This window comes from Amblyomma mixtum, chromosome 5, assembly GCF_055824585.1.
Source record: "Amblyomma mixtum isolate Tamu chromosome 5, ASM5582458v1, whole genome shotgun sequence".
In the NCBI taxonomy this organism is placed as follows: Eukaryota; Metazoa; Arthropoda; class Arachnida; order Ixodida; family Ixodidae; genus Amblyomma; species Amblyomma mixtum.
The window spans coordinates 97,350,430-97,374,007 of NC_143016.1; the positions used below are offsets into that span (position 1 = coordinate 97,350,430).

The following is a 23,578-nucleotide window of genomic DNA, read 5'->3' on the forward strand; positions in this document are numbered from 1 at the left end:
GGCAATGTCATCAGCGAATCGCAAATTACTTAGGTATTCTCCATTAACTTTTATTCTCAACTTTTCCCACCGAAAACAAAAATAAGAACATTTAGTAAAGTGAAACTGCTGTCCCATTTCGCCTTCTATAGACTGCATTATTGTTTTTTTTTTAGTTATAGTAAACATTTTTTTGTCTAAGAAACGGCTATAGGAAAAAGCGACTGGTCGTGGCGACGTAGTTCTCACGGAATGACGACAACGCGGCACAGGCGAGGCCAACGTTTGGAGGCAAACGGATACCAAACGCAATAAAACGGTGCTATTTGAGATGGCTTCTCCTCCCAGCTTACGAGCTTGGTGGTGAAGCTAACTTCTGGAAGTCCTTGAGGCAAAAAAAAAAAGCCTGCTATGAACTCAGAAAGAAGGCGGCACTGGTCGCTGAGAAAGTAAGGACAGTAAAATTCTAGTGTAGATTAAAGAAGGGAAGAAAAGGGAGAACATTCACAGCACCGCTGCATGAAGCAGAGAAAATTGGCAGCAAGAGACTGAACGGCACTGTGCGAGCCTCAACTTAGTCGCGCGCATTTATTGCCTTTTAAACGACACTGAGGCTACATAAAATGACACTGAGTTCATGCAACACTTTGGTTTTCACGTGAAATGAAATTCCTGTTATATTCATTTAATAACCACATTGTCTTGTTTGTCTTGTTTGTCTTGTGGAATTACTGCATTTTCACAAACAAAATTGAAAACGTGATAACATGAGGTGTGATAACTGCAAATAAAAAATTATCACATAAAGGGACAATAAGAGCAGGATGGAAGGTATTTATGAGTTTGTTTTGAAAACCAACTCTGTGTTTAGCGAGTATCCAATGAATTGCCAGAGAGCATCCTCAGAGCCATGCCATCATCACCAGCTACTGATATAGTACTGATATAGTAAAGATTTTTGCTGGTCGAGTCGCCTTACTGTAGAGTGCTTCTGCTGTATAAACATGCAGCATGATGCTTGTGCAAGTGATCGTGAATGGCTTCACAGCCTGTGATGGATGGAGGTAATCAAACCGGGAAGGTCTTTCCATTGTCTTTCTTGAATCTGGCCTGCAGCTTACATTTAGTTCTCCACATGTCCTCTATTATATAAGCTGCGAGAGGTACTATTCTGAAAAATAGTCATGAAATCCATTTTAAAGCCGAGCTTGTTAAGTTACATGATGACAGTGGGCAAAGGTTTGGATGACGATGCTGTGGGGTTTAATTTAATTTGTACAGGATGTCAATGTCAATTCCATTTTCTTCACTTGTGTAGTCCATAGGAAAACCAGCATCCATACGGGCCTGAAAGAAAATGAGTTTTGTTCGTCACTAGAGGCACATTTTGTTGGCTATGCTCATGCAGCTCTTTACAATGTGCCTTCATCTTAACTCTCGGCCAAATTTGTGGTGTGGAGTTTAACACTAGTAGGGGTTAGTTAGGAGCCTTGAGAGCCAGGGGCAAACGTACTGGGACTACTAGTACTATATGCTGTGCAACGAGTTATGGCTTGAATTGGGCTTTCTTTATGAATGTACTCAAAAAAATCATTACAGGAATGTCATCCTAGTTCATTGTTGGTTTATTATGCTCAATGCAACTGTAAACTTGAACATGTTCTCTTAAAATATGCATAAAGTAGACTCTCTTTAAGATGAGCATGATCGAGCATAGCAAACCTTTCAGCTGGAACAAGTTTTATGAGAGCATACATGCGCAAAGAGTGAAATGATAATGAGACGGGCATAAATTAGAAGGTTGCAAGAGAATATTTACTGAGCATTCCAAAGACTAGCCAGAAATCGTGCACCACCCTCTCTTTTTTTTTTTCTAGCCTCATTGTCTAACAACTGCTGCTCTGTCACATACGAGAGAATATGTCAAATATTTTTAATTGCTGACTTTGTTGATAGTTAGTTATATGGGGTTTTATGGCGCATAAGCAACTATGGCTATCATGCGCCAGACACAAGGTTAGATGATGTTATGTCAAGTGTACAGAGGTTACATTATAATAGATTTAAAACATTGGCTTTCTTTAGAAACAAACAAGTGAAAACTCGACAAGTGTTTGCTCGCCTAAAAGCAATGCGGAATGAAATGAAATGTGTTCATTGTAAAATACCGTAAAAAATTTTTGTTCTAAGTTCTTCGAGATGCGAACAAGAAATTAAAATGTGATTTACTGTGAGCTCCTCACCACACATTTCACAGACAGACTTGTCTTTTTTTGTTAATAATAAGTTATGGGTGATGTGTGTGTGACCTATGCGTAAACGACATAAAATTACTTCGATAAAACTCTCTTTATGGCGGCATGATTTCCAGTCTTTTAAAATGGGCTTTCTGGTATGCAGCTTGTTGTGTCCTTCATTTTCCCAAGAAGCTTGCCACTTGGCTCTTAGTCTGCTATGCACTAACTTCTTGCAATCCCTAGGAGGCAAATTCACGTTTTATTTCCATGGTTCTGGTTTGTGCAGCACACATGTCGGCTCTCTCATTGTCCCTAATGCCAACGTGACTGGGTGACTTTGTTGAAGTCTGACTGCTTAAATAATGCAATTGAGTCAGAGAAGCTTACTGGCCACTACTTGCTCAGAGATGCCTGTCTGTATGACGCTGCAGAGTTATGTTCATCGGTCTGCACAAGTTGGATGGGTCTTGTTAACCAGTCTTTCTTTTATCTTTTTTTGAGTTGCATTTGTAGGAAATAAAGCAAATATTTGTAAAATGCTCAACTCAACAGGGTTCATTTTGAAAGGAGTCCACTAAAGTTCCCGAACAGACATGATGCATTTTGTGTTCTATGAACACAGTAAGCATCATTAGGTTCTCTTGCCATAAAGCATAAGAGGGGTTTGTCTAAAAGTAAAGAACTTGAAGGGCCTTAGGAATGCTTTCAAGGACCTCGAAATGGTCTGCTGACCCCTTTCCTAGAGCATCTGACTCGGAAGATGCAGTTAAAATATTTGCACGATAGATATGAAACTCTTGCTTCTGTTTGAAAGGGTAATGGGACTTGCCTGAGGTGGCGTACTGTCATTTTTGATCGCTGCAAAAGAAAAACAAGGTTGAGAGCAAGTGAGCAGGGTACATCTAAAATAAGACATGGCTTACTAGTGGGTATTGAAACTTCTAAATCTGCTGGATCAAGTTCAGGGGAACTAATGCATTTCAAGAGCAGTGCAAAAAAGCATTTGTAGTGCAAGTGAAGAGTCCCTTGGAATTCATCGAATTTTTTTTCAGACTTGGTGCAATACGAATCCTCAAACAGGTCTAGTCTATAAAAGTAGTAAGCATTTCAAGTGAGAAGTTTGTCGTTACTGTAGTAAAATTTCTAGTGTTAAGCTGACTAAGCCTGTCCAGCAAGCAGGGCTTACATTAATGGGAGCCAGCAGCTGGAAACAGATAAGTGCTTGATAGCATGCACTAATTTTATATGTCAGTTTTCTGTTTTGGCTGGATGTACAGTTGTGAGCAGTATGAGCATTAATTTATTTACTACTCCATAACGTTGTGTGCGAAGTGCAGCTTTTTCTGTTGTCTGACTACTTTTCCTCTTGGCATATAATATTCAAAAGTCAGTCTCAAATTTAATGAAGAAATAACGAGAAAATTCACAGTTTTGTGCAAAAATTTTGTTCCCTGTTGTATTGCTCACGACTGTACTTGAACCTCGAAGACACATCCTCGCAGCCTCTGCTTCACTCTTTTTGCGATTTTCTTTCAGTGCAGAAGTGCAGCTAGTTTTTTCATCTCTACAAAAATTGTAGGCACTGAAACTGCGTTGTGCTCTGTAATGGGTCATTTATTATTAAGACTGACTTTCAGCAACCTTTCTTAAATACTGGGTTTCATAAGCAGTTTCATAAAGCAGGTTACCTTTCATATTTTTTTCTGTGCATTCATTTTGCAGCTGGGAGTATATTAATAATGTTGACTGACAATGTCAATGTTCACCGCCAATGGTTTTTTTGACTGCAGTTCATTTGTGCAGTCTGGAGAACTCTTGGAATTTACAATATAAGCAGTTAAGGATGTAAATCTGTCATAGTGCCTGTGGTTTCCCATAGCCAGTGTTAGACTTTCAAGGTCTGTGGCAACATTCACCGACTTCTGCTCTGCGATTAATCTTGCCAATATTAGTGCCATCAGCAACCAGTTATACAAAAACCAGCAAGATGCAAACTTCATTGCTTTTTTGCGCAATGACTGTTCTGTGGTAAAGGAGTTGCATCTATTGTTATTAAGTCATTATACACCTCGCACATTATACGTCACAGACTTAGTTTGCAGTTGTGCCGAATGCATCAGGCAGTGTGAAGCTTACGTGGGGTGGGCTTCTTGGTGACATTTGTGATGGGTGGCACGTAGGAACCTGTTACAACAATATTGGCGTTTTGTGAAGAATAGGTCAAACGACAAAAATGTCTATATAGTTTCAAACACTGCATTTCTAAAAATTGTGGAAATTTCATACATTTGCATTGAACTGGAGTTAAGGATTGTTAGGAACAATTGTTTTATATGTGTAGCTAGAATGTTTCGTTCAGTGTGGGCACTAGAAAGATGCAGCTCCGATAAAAATGGAGCACTTTTTTTTTTTTTTTAAGATCATAAAGGTATGCAGTATGTTGCAAAAAAAATTGGAAGCGTAATTCAGCCATAGTAATTCTACCTCTTAACTTCACAATAAATGTATATACACATTAAATACCTAGTAAACCCTTAAAGTGAGCCAAGACCGATAGATTAACTATCAAGAACATAAGCGCATTTTGCACGCAGAAAATAAAGAGACTGGTTAGAGACACTATAAATGTCAGTGACCATGGTCTCTCAGCCATACACTTTCTGGCACTGCCAGTGATGACAGTTTTCAAACGAGCATTAGAAGATTGGGAGAGGGGGTCGAAACTTGACAGTTTGTTATTTAACGCCCTGTAACTTTTAAAGCACTGATCACGTTAACTTCGTATTTAGATACTATGACTCGCTACATGCTCACTAAAACTGAGTTTAAGGTTGACCAGATTTTCTCCTTTTAAGCATAGAAAAAAAGTTGCGAAGTGAGCCTTAGTGAACCAGAAAGAAGCGGTCGAAAAGGCGTGAAATTCTGCATGCCACATTTTTCGGAACTGTGCGGCTCAATTCAACGCGGGGTCTAAGATTAACACAAGTGTTTAGTTATTGCAAGTAGTTATTGGTCTCATTTTATGCAAATTTGTTTAAAAATTTGTGCCTGGGCTAATTAGGAGAGAATTATTTTAGCTGGAGGCTGCATTAAGGATTAATCTAAATATAATTATTTTATTGCTCGCTCTAAATCTCTGCAACTGCACGTGCTTTCTCACTTTCTAGGATGGTTGGAACGTACAAAAGGAAAACATTGAATGCCGACTAGCTCGCAGAAAGCATGACGAAAGCTCTAGAGAGATGCAAATAGTACCGGTGCCATCAAGAGTTTTGGTGTTCCCAAAAGAACCCAGTACATAACAGTTAAGAAAATTAAGTAATATCAAAGGCAGAAACTACACAAAATTTTGCGAACCTCAGCATTACCCTGTCTGGCGAGCATGAACAGTTATTTGTAAAGGCCACTCACAAGTGGCCTGGAGCTTGAAACCTGGCCTTATCCTGCATCATGTCTCCTCATGTCTTTAAAAGCTGCATTGGGTCCGACAACCAGAGTGATTACAATAAATGCTCAACAGAGCGAGTCGATCGAGCCTACATGCCTACAATCACGTTCAAAACTTCGTCTTCTCGCACTACGAAGGGAATGAAATCGCTTGTTCATTCATTACGGCTGAGAGAAAGGACAACAGCTGTGAATGACACTAAAACATACCAAGTTACGATACAAAATCAGGAAAATGAAAACATCACCACGCAGAGCCCGGCAGTAGAACTACATAAATAAGTGGATGCTGGAACAAAACAGTCATTCAAATAGGCGTGCAAGGATTGTCTAGTAGATGTCCGTACACCCAGCTTCATGTGCATTCATTGAAAGGATGAGTAATATGGCGATTTTGATAGGGCATCTCATTTTGCCCCATGGAGAGCGACAGTATGCGTTCACAATGCCAGGACAGTAGGAAATAATTCGTCAGTATGTTTTTTTCTTAAGCAAAATAAAAAATAATCAATGATAGCCAAATAAAAAATAATGTACAACCTGCAATTTGTGCCTCATTTTTCCCCACTCTTCCCATGTCCACTGATTGCCTTGGAACAACACTACATCCTCGGGACATCCAGAAGATGTAATCTTGAGGATACTGCATTGTCCCGAGGACGTCCCTCACTGATCCTCAGCAGGGCCTCGTTTGGCCTTGTTGTGCAAGCGATAAAGTTTATTCGACGTCACGCAAGATGATTGGGGCATAGGAAAAATCATAAAATATAGGCTTGACATGGGCCTTCGCCCCTTGTAATACCAACCGTTCAGTAAAAGAGGAAATACATTCTGAGGCCTCAGGAGATACTTAGAGACACTGAGGACAATGCTATAAAAATTTTTTTGTTAGTAAAATCCGACAGTTAGGCATTTTGTGCCTTTGTTACCGCTTATCCGGCAGCGAAATGTGCATTCATTGCTAAGAGATTTGGTTTGGATTTGAAAAATTTTTTCCCGCCGCCGCGATTCTAACTCGGGACTCTGATGACGAAATAGGAGAAGAGTGCCGTAAAGCGGCGGAAACGGAACCGAGGACTCAGTGATTGCTGGCTGCGAGCGCTGCGCTTCCGCCTAGGAGCAGCCGGAATGAAAACTACTGCTGGTTTGACGTTGAAGGCCTCTATCAGCCGTCGTCGCTTCGTTTTCGTTTGCACCAACATTACGATGGATCCCGATTCCGGCTAAGAAGTTCTCGCAGAGAACTGCACCCTGCATATTCAGTGACCCTAACCCCACACAGCGTGCGATGATTTTGTGCACAGTCGATCGGCAGCGTCGCCGTCACCGCCGAGCCACGGCTGGTGTGTAGCGACTGGTACGTGCGGGCATAGTTAAATTCTGTAATGTTAGCCCTCGTAGGGCTGGTTTCGGTGTGCTGGAAGAGAACAACGCGAACGTAAGTGAAGGGGGGGGGGGGGGGGGGGAGCTACTGGCGCCGGAATGCGAGACTGCTTTTATTTAAAAAGGACAAAGAAATGACCTGCGATACGCGTCGTCGTTCGAAAGCGGCGCGTAGCTGGGATTGGATTACCGAGGAATGCGCGAGCCGACAGCTGCCGTCTCCACGGGCGAGCGGCGAAGCTCAGGAACCGAAACTATACGATATGCCAAGCTATTTATTGGCCTATAACGACAGGGGCCCTCCGATCGTTGTCATGCCGGCCGTTAGACCCACTTAAGAGGTGCGTGGGCCGCAATGCACTATGCAATAGGCGGGATTTTTACACGACCCCTTGCCCTGCTGTGACACCTCGACTCGCCCCTTCGGGAGTCTCATGCAAAGTTCCGAAAGTGGGCTTTCCCGCATATCATAGTTGATCGAAACGAGATGGCCGACCGCACGATAGGAGAGTTATGAAGGCGACAGGACGAATGCTATGGGTGTGGGCGTTAAGTATGTAACATATTAGGGAAGGATAAAAAAAATGGTAGGGTTTTAACGTAGTTCAACTGATGAGTATGACGTACGAAAGCACTGGAAGCAACACCGCCTCAAAGGCAACCGCATTCAAGATCCTATCGCCAGCCGCTATCGGCAGCCGCGCGCGAGAAGTGGGGTGGGGGGTGCCGGTTCCGCGCGTTGACGAAGCAGCTGCGCAAGCCTAGGTTTCCGCGCCGCTAGCGCTTTGCCAAAGGCTGAGGCTTCACACATATCTGGGTTTTTCAGCTTTGTTAGTGAAGTAGCGCTTTCGCGTTGCTATTGTTCGAAGCGGGTTGTCGGCCATCTTGTTCTCAGCACGTGTGTTATGTCTGAAAGCCCACATGCGGAATTTCGCAGAGTTCAAGCGCGGCGTCGGAATGCGATCGGTCCACGCGATAAACGACTGAGGAGGAAAGGATTGTATTGTTTACCTGGAACATTAAACTCGATCATCGGAGAATTTGCCCACATGTGGTTTTTCCGCGGTCGAATTTATGATAGTCGGTGCTTTATATAATCGCTGGCGAGTATTCGACAATTTTCGAATATTCGAAAATTCTGGAATATCACTTTCTCGATTACGAATACGAACTGAATATCAAAGTTCGTATTTGAAATTTGCAATATTTACACAGCCCTAATTATTCGCTAAATTGCGGGCAGCACTTACAGAGACAGTGAAACAGATTTCTAGAAATAACGCTGAAAGCTTAAGAAAAAATATCACTTTTTCCAGAGCCCAGCACAAAATATGTAAGAACGTCTTTTGTGCAGGGAAACTGATTAAAATTTCGCCCTAGCTTGGCCACGGCTACCAAGACTGGTTCGATCACCATATCTTTGGCGGTTCCCACGGGTTGATCATGCTCTCTTTTCATATAGCGACGACTATAGCCCTTTCTCAGCTTTAATTCTGTCACCTCAGTGGCAAAGTCACCGAGACAATGCATCTATACTATGGCATAAAAATCAAGTCCAACCACATCAAAAACATATGCCATACATATAAACAGCAGTTTAGAGCTACATATCTTCAAGAGAGGACATTTCTTGGGTCAGCACGATTTTATTTGTATTACTATATATATTGCACACAGATTTCTTTTAATTAAACGTGCAGAACTTGTTCAGTGAGAACCGTATAAAGTAAAGCTATCTTAATTTCAGTTTAGTACCAGAATCATTGTCCTGCGATAGGACGTTTAAGAACCTTTGAAAAATTTTCACCTTCGTGTCGTCCAGAAACATACAAACTTGCGGACAGCCTTATGAGGACGTTCTGCCATGATACATTCAAAACTTTTAATGACGTCCTCGGCACGTTTTGCGATTTCCATTCCACTCCATTGCGATTTCTTTATATACGGCTGGAAAGCAGATAACTGAATAAAACGAGGGCAAGAAAGGCCGCACTAATAAAGTCAGAAGCGGTCGATCGGCCCAGTCATCCGACCGTGATCTGGCTATAAATACGAATTCATTCAACCAATGGCGAAGCTATCGGCTAAAATTCACTTTTCCCGCGACAAAGTGAGGCACGTATTCGACAGACTCGCAGAAATTAAGCCTTCAGGGTTGTATATCATATCTCATCCCGGATTTCCTTCAAAGGAGCCCTGAACACTCCTTGAACTTGGCGAGCACATTCTCTTGGTAGCATGCACCGCCACCATTTCTCAAATTACGTCATTCTAATCAGAGCCTAACGTTCGCAAACCGGCTTAACGGTATAGGCCTTACTTTCTTACGATTCCTTATCGCTTCCATGGACAGAACAGGCATTGGGATCATCAGCGCCTATGCTATATGTGTCTGCTGAGGAGCCGGAGCAACGGCGCCGGGCTTTGTGCTGGAAAATGGGTCGACGAGAGCCTTACTTATGCGCTTGTCGTGCTCGTGCGCAAATCGAGGCTCAGAGCCTCTTCAAAGGGACACTGAGGAGGAATTGAAGTTGGCCCGTGTCGATACATGATCGCAGAGAGACCGCTCGCATTAAAAAAGCTTTCGCTAGCTTGAAAACGCCAAGAAATACAGGTGTCGCCATCAACGGCCGGTTTCTCAAATAAAATTCTTGCGTCGACTCCAACTTCCGCACAGATCGCGGAGGATATACGCTACACCGTTATTCACTTCAAAACTATAGCAATCCGCCTTTTTCGATTGGGATGTCACGAGTTTGAACTGAATGGCGGGAATATGTTTAAATTAAATTTTCTCGTCGATACATGCGTCTTTTGCTGGGAACAAGTATGGGACGGAGTTTTCTGCAGTGCCCCTCTAAGTTTGAGGGGATAGGGTTGCCGCAACTGGCAAAGGACAGGGTTAATTGGAGAGACATGGGAGAGGCCTTTGCCCTGCAGTGGGCGTAGTCAGACTGATGATGATGATGCTGCTACCTCTCTAATCCCACTTTGTCGAATGGTCAAAGTGGGATTAGAGTATATTTATAATTGGCGAATAGAGAACATCTCCGGGGGCAAGTGTGTGTTTCGTGGTGCTTTCGGGCTGTCTTTGCACTTCGATGGGGGGCCGGTGCTCAACCGCAATGGCACTCAACTGGGGGCGTGTCCTTACGCTACAGGGACGCGTGTCGTGACAGCACTCACCGGGCCTGTTGACGTAGTAGGCGACGAAGAGGACGGCCAGGGTGAGCGAGAACATGGTGAAGGTGAGGCAGACGAACCATGCGATGGACGGGGGATTCATGCCCAGCTCGCCGGGCGTCACGTCGAAGTGGCTGCGCGCACGCATTCACGCAGAAAAAGGTTGAAACGGTGGAGAACCAAATTTTAATCCGCTCTACCTTTCTATTCGAGCGTAAAGCATTACTATAAACATGGATCACAACACGGAATTCGCCTATGCGCGGGGTATATAGTTTATAATTGCATTTATTCTCTTGTAGAGTTTGGGCTTCGTTCTACAGTGACGTCGTAGCGTCGACGTCACAAGTAGGGTTGAGATCACGTGAGGCGTACAAAAACTGCAGTTTAATGGCTGATTCGATGATTTAATTCACTCTCCAAGAGATGAAATTTCCCTACCTCACCCCACTTTCTCGGGCTAGCACTAGTACGAGGAAGCGCTAGAGTGCCCTGCGCATGCCTCTGACATATACTACTGACTGTTGCAACGCTAAACGCGTACTATGGGAAAACTGTCCGTTATGGTCGCCAATGCTGGTGACTATTATAATTCTAATCAAATCAGGAAAGTACATCATACAAACGTGGCATTCAAAAAGCAAGACTGTCGTATGCCATCTCTCTGTCAAAAACGCGAATATGCGAGGGGTTTAACCGAGAGAAGCATTTTACGGTGCGCGTTTAGCGCTGCAACAGCCTAAACGTCGCTGCAGGTGTTCATTACGTTTGTCAAGCCGACAACTGCATAGCAATAGCGAATTTTTCGGTCAGTTGGACGTTAAGGTGCGGTTTCTTTCATCATGGATTGAAACCTCGATGACCGTGATGTAATAAATGAAATTGTTTCGAGTTTTTTTCTGTTACGGCAGCGTTAACTGTCGGTTTGTTTTTGACATCACATTTGAGCATTTTACCAATCTGTAAGTAACTATCAAATCTTTAAATTTTGAACTTTTCATCGACGCATAGCATAGCAATGAATTCAAAAAACATGGCTTGGTCCAAACGTGAGTTGAAACTGTGTGTTGCACTCGCATATTAGTGGTAAATATGCGCTTGCCGCCTTGCGCAAAGTTAGCGATTCGTTTCGTACAGGCGAAATGTATCTTTTTTCTTATAATGCGCCTGCATGGCGGTAGCGCGTCAAAGCTTTCTGCGCTCGAAAAAAAATTAATCGCAGTACACAGTACAACCTTATTACAGAGCTTAGGACAGTAGTGATCGAGGTTCACATGTCACGTGCTGAATGAATGCTGGTCCGTCACCATACGCATCTCAATACGGCGAATATAGCATGACTTACACGCGGCGTTGCGGCTTCTTGGCCTCTGAAAAAACAAGTACCATGCAGGCAGCCATTATTAGCCGGTCGGCTGTGCGCCGTAACTTTGTGGAAATAGATGTATCCGGTGGCAGTACCCGGCATATTATTCACGATGATCCCCTCGAAGAGCACAGCATGCCAAGTCGCGGCCTGCGTCTGCAGCTGCCTGATACGTACTAGCAGATAGGCCCTGGACCGCATCGCTTCAAGACGCGATATCCAACAAAAGTTCATGGCAGCACTACGTATGCACGTTTTAACCATTGGCTGCAAACGGCATGAACCGGCGGTAGTGAACAGTCGACGATCAAGATACACGTATGCAATAACTTCAACGCGGAGACTGCGCGCAACAGACTAACACATCATAGCGTATGCGCTACATCTTCGACATTCGTACGCAAGGCGTACACACAGTCGAATTCTGATATATCGAATTCGAAGGGGATCGTGAAATAGTTCGGTATATCGATAATTTTATATATTAAGAAATGCCGATAGAAAAGCTTTTGTGTAACCTAGATGCAAGGATACATTGCACCCACGCTTGGCGTTTATACGCGTAACCTAATTGCATGAAATCTGCAGCGGAAGATTGTTTGAAGCTAACCACCGCCTGACATAAGATTGATCCTGTTACTGGTAAGCTGTAAACAATAATCGCACTAAACCTAAGGTACGGTTGGTTTCAGCAACGACTTCAGCAGCGAAGCATGCCAGAAGAGGGCCGCCGCAAGGGCTCAGTTAGGTTGGCTTAATCGCATATGACAGCGTTGTGGCGTAGAAAATGAGAACAAGAGTCCGCAGGTCGCCTTCAAATACTCCTCACGTTCACCTCGCCACGCGGTTTCACAGCTCCAGCACTGCCAAAGCTCCCCAAGGCTGCGCAGTCGATCCGTTTCCGCGTGTGAAAAGGGTCCGAAGAGCAGGCGCGTCGAACAGTTCGATGTATCGAATTCGCTGAGCATGAGTTCGATATACGTGAACGATAGTGCTATTCTTTTGTTTAGGATGTTGAAGTGTATGTCCTGAATGTTCGATATAAAAAAATAATTTGATATAACCGAGTTCGATATATCCGGGATTGATTGTAGCGCATTGCTGTAAGGCTTATGCAGCAAACGAAAGCTCTATACGCCATGGCGGTACAACTTGCGGATGCGACGGTATTGCGCGGTATAGTGCCAACGTTGCTGCCTTCCGCAGTTCCTCACGGCCCGTGACACTGCACTGTATACGCTCTCATCGCAAGTTCGATGTAATACGTTGACTATGACGTCACTGATTCATACCGACCACCGTGCCGTGAGTGCGCACGCTTGTGTGGTCTTCTGTTTGAAGCTGATTGCCTGTGATTACGTAGAACAGTGACACTTGGCCGATACATACTTGGTGACCATGTGTTGTTCTACTCACTGAGGCACTCAATATGTCAAAAACCCGTGTTACGACTTTTTAAAGTGGCTCGAATGGCGAAATCCGTGCTAAGCGTTAGTGCGTCGATTATCCACCAAGCGAACTCACTGAATCCGGCGATGGCCTCTTCGAAGGCCTCTGGCTTGAAGACGGCGATGCTGGGCCGCCGCGGCTGCTTGGTCGGATCCCAGGTCGATCCTCCTCCGGGGGGCGGGGGCACGCGAGAGCCGAAACCCTCTGCGCCACGGCCGAGGAACAGACATGAGAGCAACATATACTATATGCTTTGACACACACGGCACTTCTCCCCCTGGTTCTTTAAATTTGGCGCAGAGGATATAAAGCTGGCCGTGCTAAACGTGTGGGACGCGCAGATTCCTTTTCGAAAGAAAAAAAATGCAGTCTATCAGTGGCGTGCGCGGCTTGAGCTGTCGATATTCGCGTGTTTGACCAGGAGCAATACTTGACCAGCGAAAAGACTTACCTACTGTAGCAACCGGCCGGTGGCACGAACCAAACCAGGCAGGCAGTCAGGGCAAAATGACGGGCGCTTATTCAACAGCTTTCGTTTTTAAAGCCAAGGAAAATGAGGAGGAAAGAAAGGGGTTTGTCGAGTGGCGCACGTGGTCTTCGGCGCCAACGATAGCTGAGCGATAGGAGGCACACGTGACCCATGACGGCGCAGTTCGCAGCAGCTATAGTTTAAGCACGACAGCATTTCTGTATAATTTTTTCCCCGACCTGTAACGTATTCATGGCGCCCCCGAACAGAAGGAATAAGGAGGACGGGAAAAAGTTCATAGTGGGGAAATCCCGTGAACCACCTGCTAGCTGGCGAGTTTGCTTCGGACCGTTAAAATGCACATAAAAACAGTGCAGATTGCTGTAAAAACACGCTGACAATAAATGCGCTTCTCTCTTAGGCACAAATCCACGTCAAGTACCAACTAAATCAAATAAACAGCCCCGCTAAATATATCTACACCTGTGCTCAAGGCAGAGACACGCCATGTCCCTCAGACTAACCTTTCCGCAATTTCTCGCATTGAAATTTATATTCACGCTTGTATCGGCGTATTCAGAGAAAAACAAAAGCACAAAAAAAAAAACAGTACACCATGCCGTTTGTAGAGCGTTCGCTATTTAGTCATGATGTCGCTAAATAGGAACTGAAAGAGTAAGAAGCCTTTGCTTTCGCTGTCTATTCGTGAACGCTAAGCGCTCGTATGGCTGAGATGTTGACGGCGGCGCGCGGTATATATACCCCGCTCCATGCGACAAATATTCCAAGTTCCTGGTCCCTAAGGAAAACTTCTATAACCATATCACTCCTATCTCGCCCCCCTCCAGTGCTTTCCCCGATTCCGCCAGAACGTATACGGCGAATGCATCATCTTGCCTGGAGATTCGAAGATCTCAGGCAGGGACGGTGGTGCGGCCGGAGCCGCTGGATTCGAGGGCGCTTGCTTGGGTTTGTCCGCATCTGGGAAGAGAGAAAGGTGACGATAACACGGTGTTGTTGCCTTGTCCAAAGTGAAAGTACAATGCGCGAGACAAAAAGATCTAAACGCAGTTATAAAAGAATTTTTTTTCCTATCGGCGAAAATTTTCGCAGAATTTTACAACTAGAACTATTTTAATAGCAGTTCATGTCGTACCGAAAACATTTTCTGCACTAAAATACTACTTAAAGAAAGCAGTACAACGCCTAGATTTTTATCAGTACTGAAAGCACGCAGTTCGTTGCTTTCTACTCGAGTTCTCTCCCCTCTTAATATTGGAGGAGGGCGGGTGGTTGCTTGAACTGTAATCGAGATAAGCTCTATTTTAGAGCGCAGACTTAGGCGTCCGTTCCTGGCTTCCGCGTCGTAGTCGGCTTAGCACGCCATCTGACAGGTCACCCTGTCACCTGACAGGTGGAAGATGGTAGGAGAGCGAAACGCCACCTGCAACGGCGAGAGCGGAGGGATGGACAACCGGAAGGTGACTGCCATAGTAAGATACCAGAGGATGGCCAGCAGTCTAACACGACACCTGGCAGCAGTGGCAGGTGTCGTGTGAAGAACTACGCTCAAATTCCGCATTACCGTCTATCGTCATCGTCTAGTCTATATTTTAACTCCGGCAGTAGACGCTCATCTGCGTTTTATAAACCTCTCCGGTGAGTACATAATAAAATGAACGCAAAGGACTGTCGAACGAAAGTGGCTTTCCCTTTGAGCTATGTATTTCGCGGAAAAGCACACTTCACAGGACTAAGAGTGTAATTGAATGGAGGGAGTCGGTTGCCAAAATTTTAGGATTTTAGCATAGCGCGATACGTGATCCACTTCCAATAGGCGCCATCTTCGCACGTACACCTCAGAGAGGCACACACACACACACAAAAAAAAACGAGAGGCAAGATGCGGGCGTATACCTTCGCACAGTGGGGTCTCCCCAGTGGAAAACAGAATGACAGAATTATGCTCCAAACATGAATAAATGTTTTGTCAGTTTGCCGTTACGACAGATATTACTGTTTTTTTTTCCTGCAGGTTTGTCTCTACGACAAACGACAGCGGAATAATAAAGAAAATTTTGTTGTTACTGCAAAACAGTTTGCCGTTACAACAAGTTCATGACGAAAAAAATACTACCAAAATACATTGTGACGACGGGAAATTTTCTTTTATATTTCCTCGACAAGAACATGCAGAGCATGGTAGCCGAACGCAGATCACGCTTTGCTATAACTATTTGCTGTGGCGTGCCATGCCTGAAGCCGATAGAGTAGGTAGAACTTTTGAGTACGTCGTTAGGTCCAGCTGAAGGCATGAAGCGCCTAGGCTGTCGCAGCGCATCTGCATCGCATCGGAGCTACAGGCCAAGAAAAGAGAGAGAGAGAAGATGTAACTTGCTGCTTACTCTGGTCATCCTTCTTTTTGACGGGATCGAGCAACGCATTTGGGTTCCAAGCCATTCTGCACAAACAACAACAACAACGCCAGGGTGAAGCGCGGCACTGCTATGTATACGGGGATAAATTGAGTCACTTCGACTGTTTTAGTTGTAAACATCTCAATCGCCAACAAGTTAACAAGATCGTACACAATTTTCTCTTTAGATAAACGTACGAGACACGTGATACGTATGTGTTTTCGTCGCCAGTGCGATGACGTCCTAAACAGAAAATGTGTTTGGAAAACAAGAAAAAATAACAAATAGCAGGATTTAAAAAACTCTAAGTGTTCTTTTTCAATAGCAGTGCTGCCTTTAACAAAAAAAAAAAGCATTGCAGCGCACGCGGTACCCGTCTCCAGCAGGACGTCGTTTGCAGGAGTACATTAAGCAGTTTATAAAAACGACTATTGCAGCAGCTACACTGAGACAACACAATTAGGTAGGAGGTAGTATGCCGGATGCAAAATCCTGTAGAGAGAAAACATTGCTTTTATCTACTGATACCTCGCTTTGCCTTTAATATTGAAGTCAGTCGCTATGTGCTCTTACCTGTTACGAATTTTGATAATTGCAATAACCTGTTAGCATGTATACGCAGGAGGCTCGCTCCTGTCCTTTAAGAATTTCCTTTCAGTGCGTGCAGGTTTCCGCCTGCACCATGCATGACTGTGCGTTTTAGGGTTTGCTGTTTATTGAAGGAAAAAGAACACGCTCACTGACCAAGTCGAGAAGTTCGATACGTTTCGGTCCTTGATCATTGAGCAGGACAAGGAACCGTTGCGACTTATATACGCAAGACGTGGCGTAACAAGCGTGCGTAGATTGGTGGCATAGTTCCTTGCATCCTGTTCAGGGCAGCTGGTGTCGAGTGGATGATTAGAGATTCCAGCAGCCGCCGAGATGACACGTTTCTTTCCTTTGCGATGATAGTGGCGTGGTCTGTGAGCATGTTCTTGCACATGCTTGGCAATGGCGTTCGTCGCCTGATTATTATTTCTTACGTCACGTTTGTGGTCGTTAAGCCGTCTTGAGAACTTTCCTGTTTCGCCAATGTACACGTGGGGGCAATCAGCACAAGGAATCTGGTAGATGACGCCTGGAAACGCTTCAATGGGCAGTCTGTCTTTCACGTTCACGAGCTGGTTACGGAGCTTGCTGGTCGGGATGTGGGCAATGCGCATTTCGTATTTTGAAAATACGCGCGAAAGTGCTTCGCTGATTCCGCGCACGTAAGGAATCTGCACGTACCTGTAATGTCTTGTTGCTCTGTGTTTCCGGCTGCAATTTCCGCTTCTCAATCTTGCACACAAAGCGCCTAGGGTAGCCGGTAGCCGTTATAGGTCAGCTCACGGTGGACCGTCCTCAGTTCGTTTTTCAATGAATTGACATCTGAGCACGTGTTATTAAGTATGATACCGCTGACGTCTTGAGGCAGGCTGGATGAAAAGACATAAAATTAAGGTAGCGACCTGTGTGCGTTGGCTTCCTATAGACCGAGAAGGCGAGGGCGCCCTCATCCCTGTGGAACAGTACATCCAAGAAAGGTATAATGAGCTGTCTTTCTCAAGTTCCAGGGTTAACTGTATATGCGTATTCTGGGCGTTTAGGCTGCCCAGGAAGCGCGAGACGTCTTGATTCTTCAAAATATAGGAGCAGTCGTCCACGTTGCGGTAGAAAACTTTAGTGCACTATTGAAGGTAGTTAGTACCTTTTCTTCCAAGGCTTCTATTACTAAATTGGCCGTTGTAACAGATATCGAGGCTTCCATTGCCGTGCCCAGTGTCTGCTGATAGAAACTGCCACGGTAAAATGACATTTACCAACGAAATCTCAGCAGCTCGCTAAGTTCGGGGACATCGAAGGATGTGCGGCCAGGGAGACCAGTGCCAGCTTCCAGGGCTTTCTCGCACGTAGCTATACTGCTAAATCAACTAGTATGCTAGTAAAAGCGACGTGACGTCGAACGAAACCAAAATGTCATTTTCACTCAGCGAGATGCCATGCATCTTGGATACAAACGTAGATGAATTTCCGAAATGCGTCGGGGTCTTACCGGCTAAATGACTTCAACGCCTGGTGAACATAGCCTGAAGCCGATAAGTGGTGATCCGGTGAAGTCGGCAGTAGGTATAAGTGGTACACCAGACTTGTGGACTTTGGGCGCGCTGTGAATTGCAGGAGCTGCGCAGTTCGTGCAGAGAAGCCGGTAATGCAGGCTCTTTTGGTGCGGAAGGACCAAACTGAACAGTCTGGCTAGCAGTCGTTGCAGCTTGGTTTGTAGTCTGCTTGTTGGGTCACGGGCTAGAGGAGTACAACTCTGATGGTCTTCGAGAAGGGCCAACATTTTCTTGTTGTACTCGCTTCTGTCAAGCAAGACTGCAGCGTTGCCTTTGTCGGAAGGAAGGATGGCGATGCAACTATTGCTCCGCAGGCTGCGAACGGCTTGCTTCTCTGCTACCGACGACTGCGTTCTTGCACTGTGGTTCCGCCAACCGGAGAGCACTCCAATGGCACGGGTGCGTACCTCTTCTCGAACGGCAGAGGGACGTTGACTAATCGCTCGTTCGACCGTGCACATCACCTCGCTTGGCCTCGGTGACGTTTCCGTGTTGAAATTCAAACCACGGGACAGCACCTCAGCCTCCTCCTCCGTCGGTCTATACGAGGATAGGTTGATGATATTTGGTGCGCCTTGGGTTCTTTTTCCTTTAATTAAATGCCTGACGAGACGAATTTTCGTCGAACCATTGATTACGTTCGCTGTTTATTATGGCGAACCAGTGGGCCCAGCACACCGAGTGTGTTCCAGTTCGCTTGTTCGCGTGACAACCGGGTGCAAAAAATGCAAATGTTCTATACCCCGCCACGGTGGCTCAGTGGCGAGGGCGCTCGGCTGCTGAGCCGGAGCACCCGGGTTCGAACTGGACAGCGGCGGCCGCATTTCGATGGACGCAGAACGCAAAAGGCACCCGTGTGCTGTGCGATGTCAGTGGATGTAAGGATCCCCATGTGCTCGAAATTATTCCAGATCCCTCCACTACGGCACCTCTTTCTTCTTTTCTCCTTTCACTCCCATCTTTCTTTCGTCACGGCGCGGTTAAGGTGTCCATCGAGAAGTGATACATTCACCGCGCCTTTTATTTCCTGACAACCAATCACCAAATGTTCTATCTGGAAAGGAAAGGAGCAGTAACTGTCGCTCTCTTGATGAACAACAGCGTTGTGAGAAAAGGACTAAGTGAAAGAAATAAAAAAAAGGCACGCTAGTGGACGGTTCCGGATTAATTTCGACCACCTGGGGCCCTTTAACGAGCGCTGACATCGTGCAGCGCACGTGTCTTTGCATTTCGCCTCTGTCGACGTGAGGGCTTCGCGGTCGGAGTATACGGCCGCGCAATTTCGTGCTCAGCAGCAGAACGCTAATGTCTACTGGCCTTATATACACCTGCGTAAGAGTTCAAGATGACCGTGGCGTCAGACACATTGAGCAAGGACAAAGCCTGCGCCTGTATCGCTCACCTTCCTGAAGGGCAACGGGCGGGCGGTGGACCTGAAGCACCTGTCTTCTTCTGAACGTGCCTCGCGCTTTCGCTGACACGAGCGAGAACAAGGGCGTCACCTTGGGCCCACTTTTGCACCAACTTTGCATTTTATTTAACGCTTAACTACAACACCCAGCCGCGTTAAGCCCCCTTTACTTATATATCGTTATTATATAAGAGGTGCGCTTTTGTTACTGTGCTTCTCGCGATTTGTTTGTGTGACGTATCGCTATATACGCAGCGAAGAAAAGAAGAAAGTCGAGTGAGATTCATAGCTTCATCAACGTTTCGGTTTGACGAGTTCTCTTTTTTGCTGCTATTTTCTTGCGGCTTCTGGCCTGTAGCCGGTAAGGGCTACTGGCTGCGGGATCAAAGCAATAAAACGGTATTCTCCACCCCCTCCCCCCGCTTTTTTTTTCTTGCTTTGTAACCCCGAGAAAATAGAACATATTCCCTGGAATGGGAGGGACGCTTTCCTATCATATAAGAAAGAACGAATGAATAAATTTATTGGCGAGAAGAAGACGGGCCGAACCATGATGGTGGCGGTGGTGAAACTATTCCATCGATCTAAAGAGTCTCTTGATTAGATTACAGTAGAGGGGCCAGAGTCTGTCAAGTGACCATGAGCCCTTGGCGCTCAGCGACCTCTATGGCTAGTCTCACTACACGGAACTGTCTCTCCGCGACAGAGCTGGGCAACGCGGCCTCCCACTGTTTGGAATTCGAAAGCTGCATGTCCTTTAGGGGTTTGTCCCGTGGAGATTCATTCAGTATATGAGCTAGGGTAGCTCTTTCGCGGCCACGCGATTTGCGCTTGGGAGAAAATTCTCCTCGGAAAATAATGGACTTAATGTAGGGGTTGGCGATGGCGGTGGTAATTAGAGTTGTCTTCAGGCTACTTACTGTTATTTGGTCTTTGTGATCGGGTAGGAAAAGCACTGGTAATAAGGAGGCGGGACTAGGGTGATCGTCTTCTTCCACATATAAGGCGTTGGAGGCGAATTTTAGCTGCAAAATTAAAGAGGCTGGTCATTGGTTCCTATTGACGCAAATCCATTCACTGTTAGGGCCGTACGTGCGGGGACATGGGGGAAAGAAAGAACTCAGGAGAGGCGGTTACGTCACATTTTTTGAAGCCGGCTCCCCCAGCGCCCCCCACTTGGCCGCCGTCTCAGCGTGCTTGCGCATGCGCAGCAGACAATGCAGCAGACGACGCCGCTGCGCCTATTGGCTGCGCCGTCGGCCAAAGACTCCCAGTAGTCCTTGCGAAAGCGCGTGACTTCCGGCACACTTTCTGGCGTGCAGCTCGGATAATGTGAACTGTAGCTCTGATAGCGAGGGCCTCTCCTCAGTTTTGCTTCCTCCATATGTGATGACTTCTGTTCGGCTTTCTCCCAGGTAAAAGACAATTCGCGGAGAAAAAAAAAAAAAAGCTTGGAAATTTTGTCCGCTGGCAAAGTACGCTACCTAACAAGGTTCGGTGCCTATATTGGTTGAGCCAATTGCTTGTTTTTTGTACGTCTGTCACAATCAATGATAAATTACTGATAGTGGCCTAGCCAGGGTTGTTAAGCAGGCGTTCTTTAATTCGAGAAAAAAAATATGCAAAGTCTTGCCTAGTGAAATGTAGAAACCTGACCATGCAGTATAGAACGTCAAAATGCTTTTCCCTTCATTTTTTTTTTGTTCCGGGAGCGGGTATGAATTCTACTCCTAACCCTAGGCATAAAGTTTATAAATTACCTATAATTCACTAGGCGATTTCTCAGTGTAGGTGGTATGCAGCCATCGCTGGCACGAGTTGTTTCAAATGGCGTCAGCAAGAAACACACGGGACAAGTTTGGCGACGTACTGCTAGAAAGATCTACGCGTTTAAAACGGTCGCTGTGATTCAGAATGAGAACGAAGAGGAAAAATGTTTAATGACCAAAAAAAAAGTGCTCACTTAGCTGGCGGTTGGAGTCCTCAGTCCAGGACTCCAGCGGTCTTGGCCGACGAGCGCACCAGTTGGATGAGCGCTCGTTGTCTCTCAAAGGTGACGCTGGTAGAGAGAGGTTGGGCAGATGGTTCTTGCTAATCACAAAGTGTACAAGGGAGGCGAAATTCTCAGAGTGTTTCCGAATGTTCCGACAAGAGGACTTGTCTTGGTCAGTTGTACCTCCCACTGCTCGAGTGACATATGTCCCGTGTCTTTAAGTGTTACGGTTTAGCTGACACGTCGATGATATATGAAATAGTGTCGGACTAGCGCTTCACTAAGGGCAGTAGTTTTGCTATTGAGTGGGATGGATTTTGTGGAATCTAGAAAAGTTTGAAAAATATTTGTTTGAATTCGGCGCCTAGCGTGGGCTTCCCCTGAGGTGAGGCGCCTGTGTGGTGGTGGAAAAATCCGACGGTCGAGTCTCTGGGTCTCAAGGTATCTTGAATTCGGGGGGGGGGGGGGGGGGGGGGGGGGTAGGTAGGCAGCTCTGCTCGTTTGGTAAGGTCGCGAGCTAAAGCGTTAACCCTCTCGTGCCTGGGGTCCACGTAATACGATGATGTTCGGTGAGGCGGAAACCCAAGATGATCGCCGCTTGTGTGGGTGGTCGGGCTGTCGTGTATTCGAGTTAGAAGCACGCAAAAACTCTGGTCCGTGTAGGCTGCCGCGTCCACATAAAATGCTTCGGTGTCTCTTTCGAGCTTCTTGCGTAGGCGCTGAACACGGGCCAGGCAGCGGTCTGCGTGCAGCTCGTGATGTATGTGCTTTGGTACTGGGGACACCTGAATGTGCTGTCGGATCCCGTACGCGAGTGATTGTTTAGATTCCAGTGCTCGCAGATCTTCTGGAGTGCCTACCCGTTTGAATATCTCTCTGCAAGCCACGGTGGTCTAGAGCCCGGTCTTTTGTGACGTCAGGACTGCGTCACGTAAGGAAAGCTTCTTAGACCGCGGACTGAATAATATTCTTTTGCAGAATGAGATTTTTCGCAGTGTACAAAGACAAGCAGGTCTTCCAAGGACGCAGAAGCACTGAGCAGGATATGTATGGTAATTCACACGACATAATTATTGTAACAAATGAGAAGAAAAACACCTGAATTGCTTAATATTCTAGGGCGGCTGCGTATCGCAAATTAATTCTGAATTGTGGGGTCTAACGTCCCGAAACAGCGTAAGGGCTATGAGGGATGCCGTAGCGGAAGCTTCCGAATTGGTTCTTCAACGTCCGCTGACATAGCACAGCGCACGGGTACCATTCGCGTTTCACATCCAGCGGAACTCGGCCCGACGCGGCCGTAATTAACTCGGGTCCTCCGGCTCAGTTGCCGAGTTCCCTAACCACTGAACCATCACGGCAGATTATATTGCTTATTAATATAATGCACAACAAATAATGCATTTATGACCTGCAGAAAAACGAGCGCTAAAAGTAAACCGGCTTTTTCTGAAAAAAAAAATCACCAGGAAAACTCCGAAGTATGAAAGTTCTTGTTGAATAACTCAATATTACAGACATATATATACGACAATCCGCATACTAAGAAAGATATCTACCAACTTGAGCTCATTCAAAGAAAGGCAGTCAGTTTCATTTTTCATGAATAGAGAAGGTCTGACCCCCCAACAAGGCTCATGAAAGACAATAACATTCCGTTGCCTTATGTGCGCATGCAGTATGAATGAATGAAATGTTGCGGGTAGGACCCTTAGTTCTGTGCCCCAGTGGCTTCGGCTGACTTCTTGGGGGTGACGAACAACGCCTCCTGGTTTTCCAGGGAGACGCTGGCCAGCTTCACCTCCCACTGCTCCAAGGCCGCAGCAGGCGGCTTAAGGTTGTTGGGTTTGTACATGGGTTTGTACGTCCATGTGATATGAATGAAAAAAGAGGTGTCGTCACACCCAGGACATCATCCACGCCCTGCAGTGAGCCTATATACTCAGGCTGATGATGGCAATGATGGTAGTGTTGGGTGAAGGCGATGTCCACACAAAACTGAATGGTATTTCATTCCTTCATGAAATCATGACAGGTGAACTTAGCACTACTGCCCCTTCATTTCCCAGGCACACCAACACAAGGAAGACCCGTCATAATACG

At 45.8% G+C, this 23,578-nt stretch overlaps 1 protein-coding gene across 1 annotated transcript; it reads right to left on the minus strand.

Moving 5' to 3' along the window:
• Positions 1-1,242: 1,242 nt before the first annotated feature.
• LOC149343114 (uncharacterized) lies at positions 1,243-23,330 on the minus strand. Its single transcript, XM_089546892.1, has 9 exons — positions 23,218-23,330; positions 15,919-15,974; positions 14,411-14,494; positions 13,120-13,248; positions 11,575-11,599; positions 10,233-10,363; positions 4,353-4,400; positions 3,046-3,074; positions 1,243-1,326 (listed from the first exon to the last, which is right to left on the minus strand). The coding sequence occupies exons 1-9, from the start codon at positions 23,328-23,330 to the stop codon at positions 1,243-1,245; spliced, it is 699 nt and encodes a 232-aa protein (XP_089403018.1).
• Between the last annotated feature and the right edge of the window lie 248 nt (positions 23,331-23,578).

What these genes read in the sequence shown, in the direction of transcription:
- LOC149343114 (XM_089546892.1), bottom strand. Translation starts at nt 23,330, where the DNA reads ATGTACAAACCCAACAACCTTAAGCCGCCTGCTGCGGCCTTGGAGCAG. An exon ending in TTGTTCGTCACCCCCAAGAA is followed by an intron (nt 15,975 to 23,217) that starts GTCAGCCGAAGC and finishes TTGTTTGTGCAG; the next exon opens with AATGGCTTGGAACCCAAATG. An exon ending in AAGAAGCCGCAACGCCGCGT is followed by an intron (nt 10,364 to 11,574) that starts GTAAGTCATGCT and finishes GCGTGCGCGCAG; the next exon opens with CCACTTCGACGTGACGCCCG.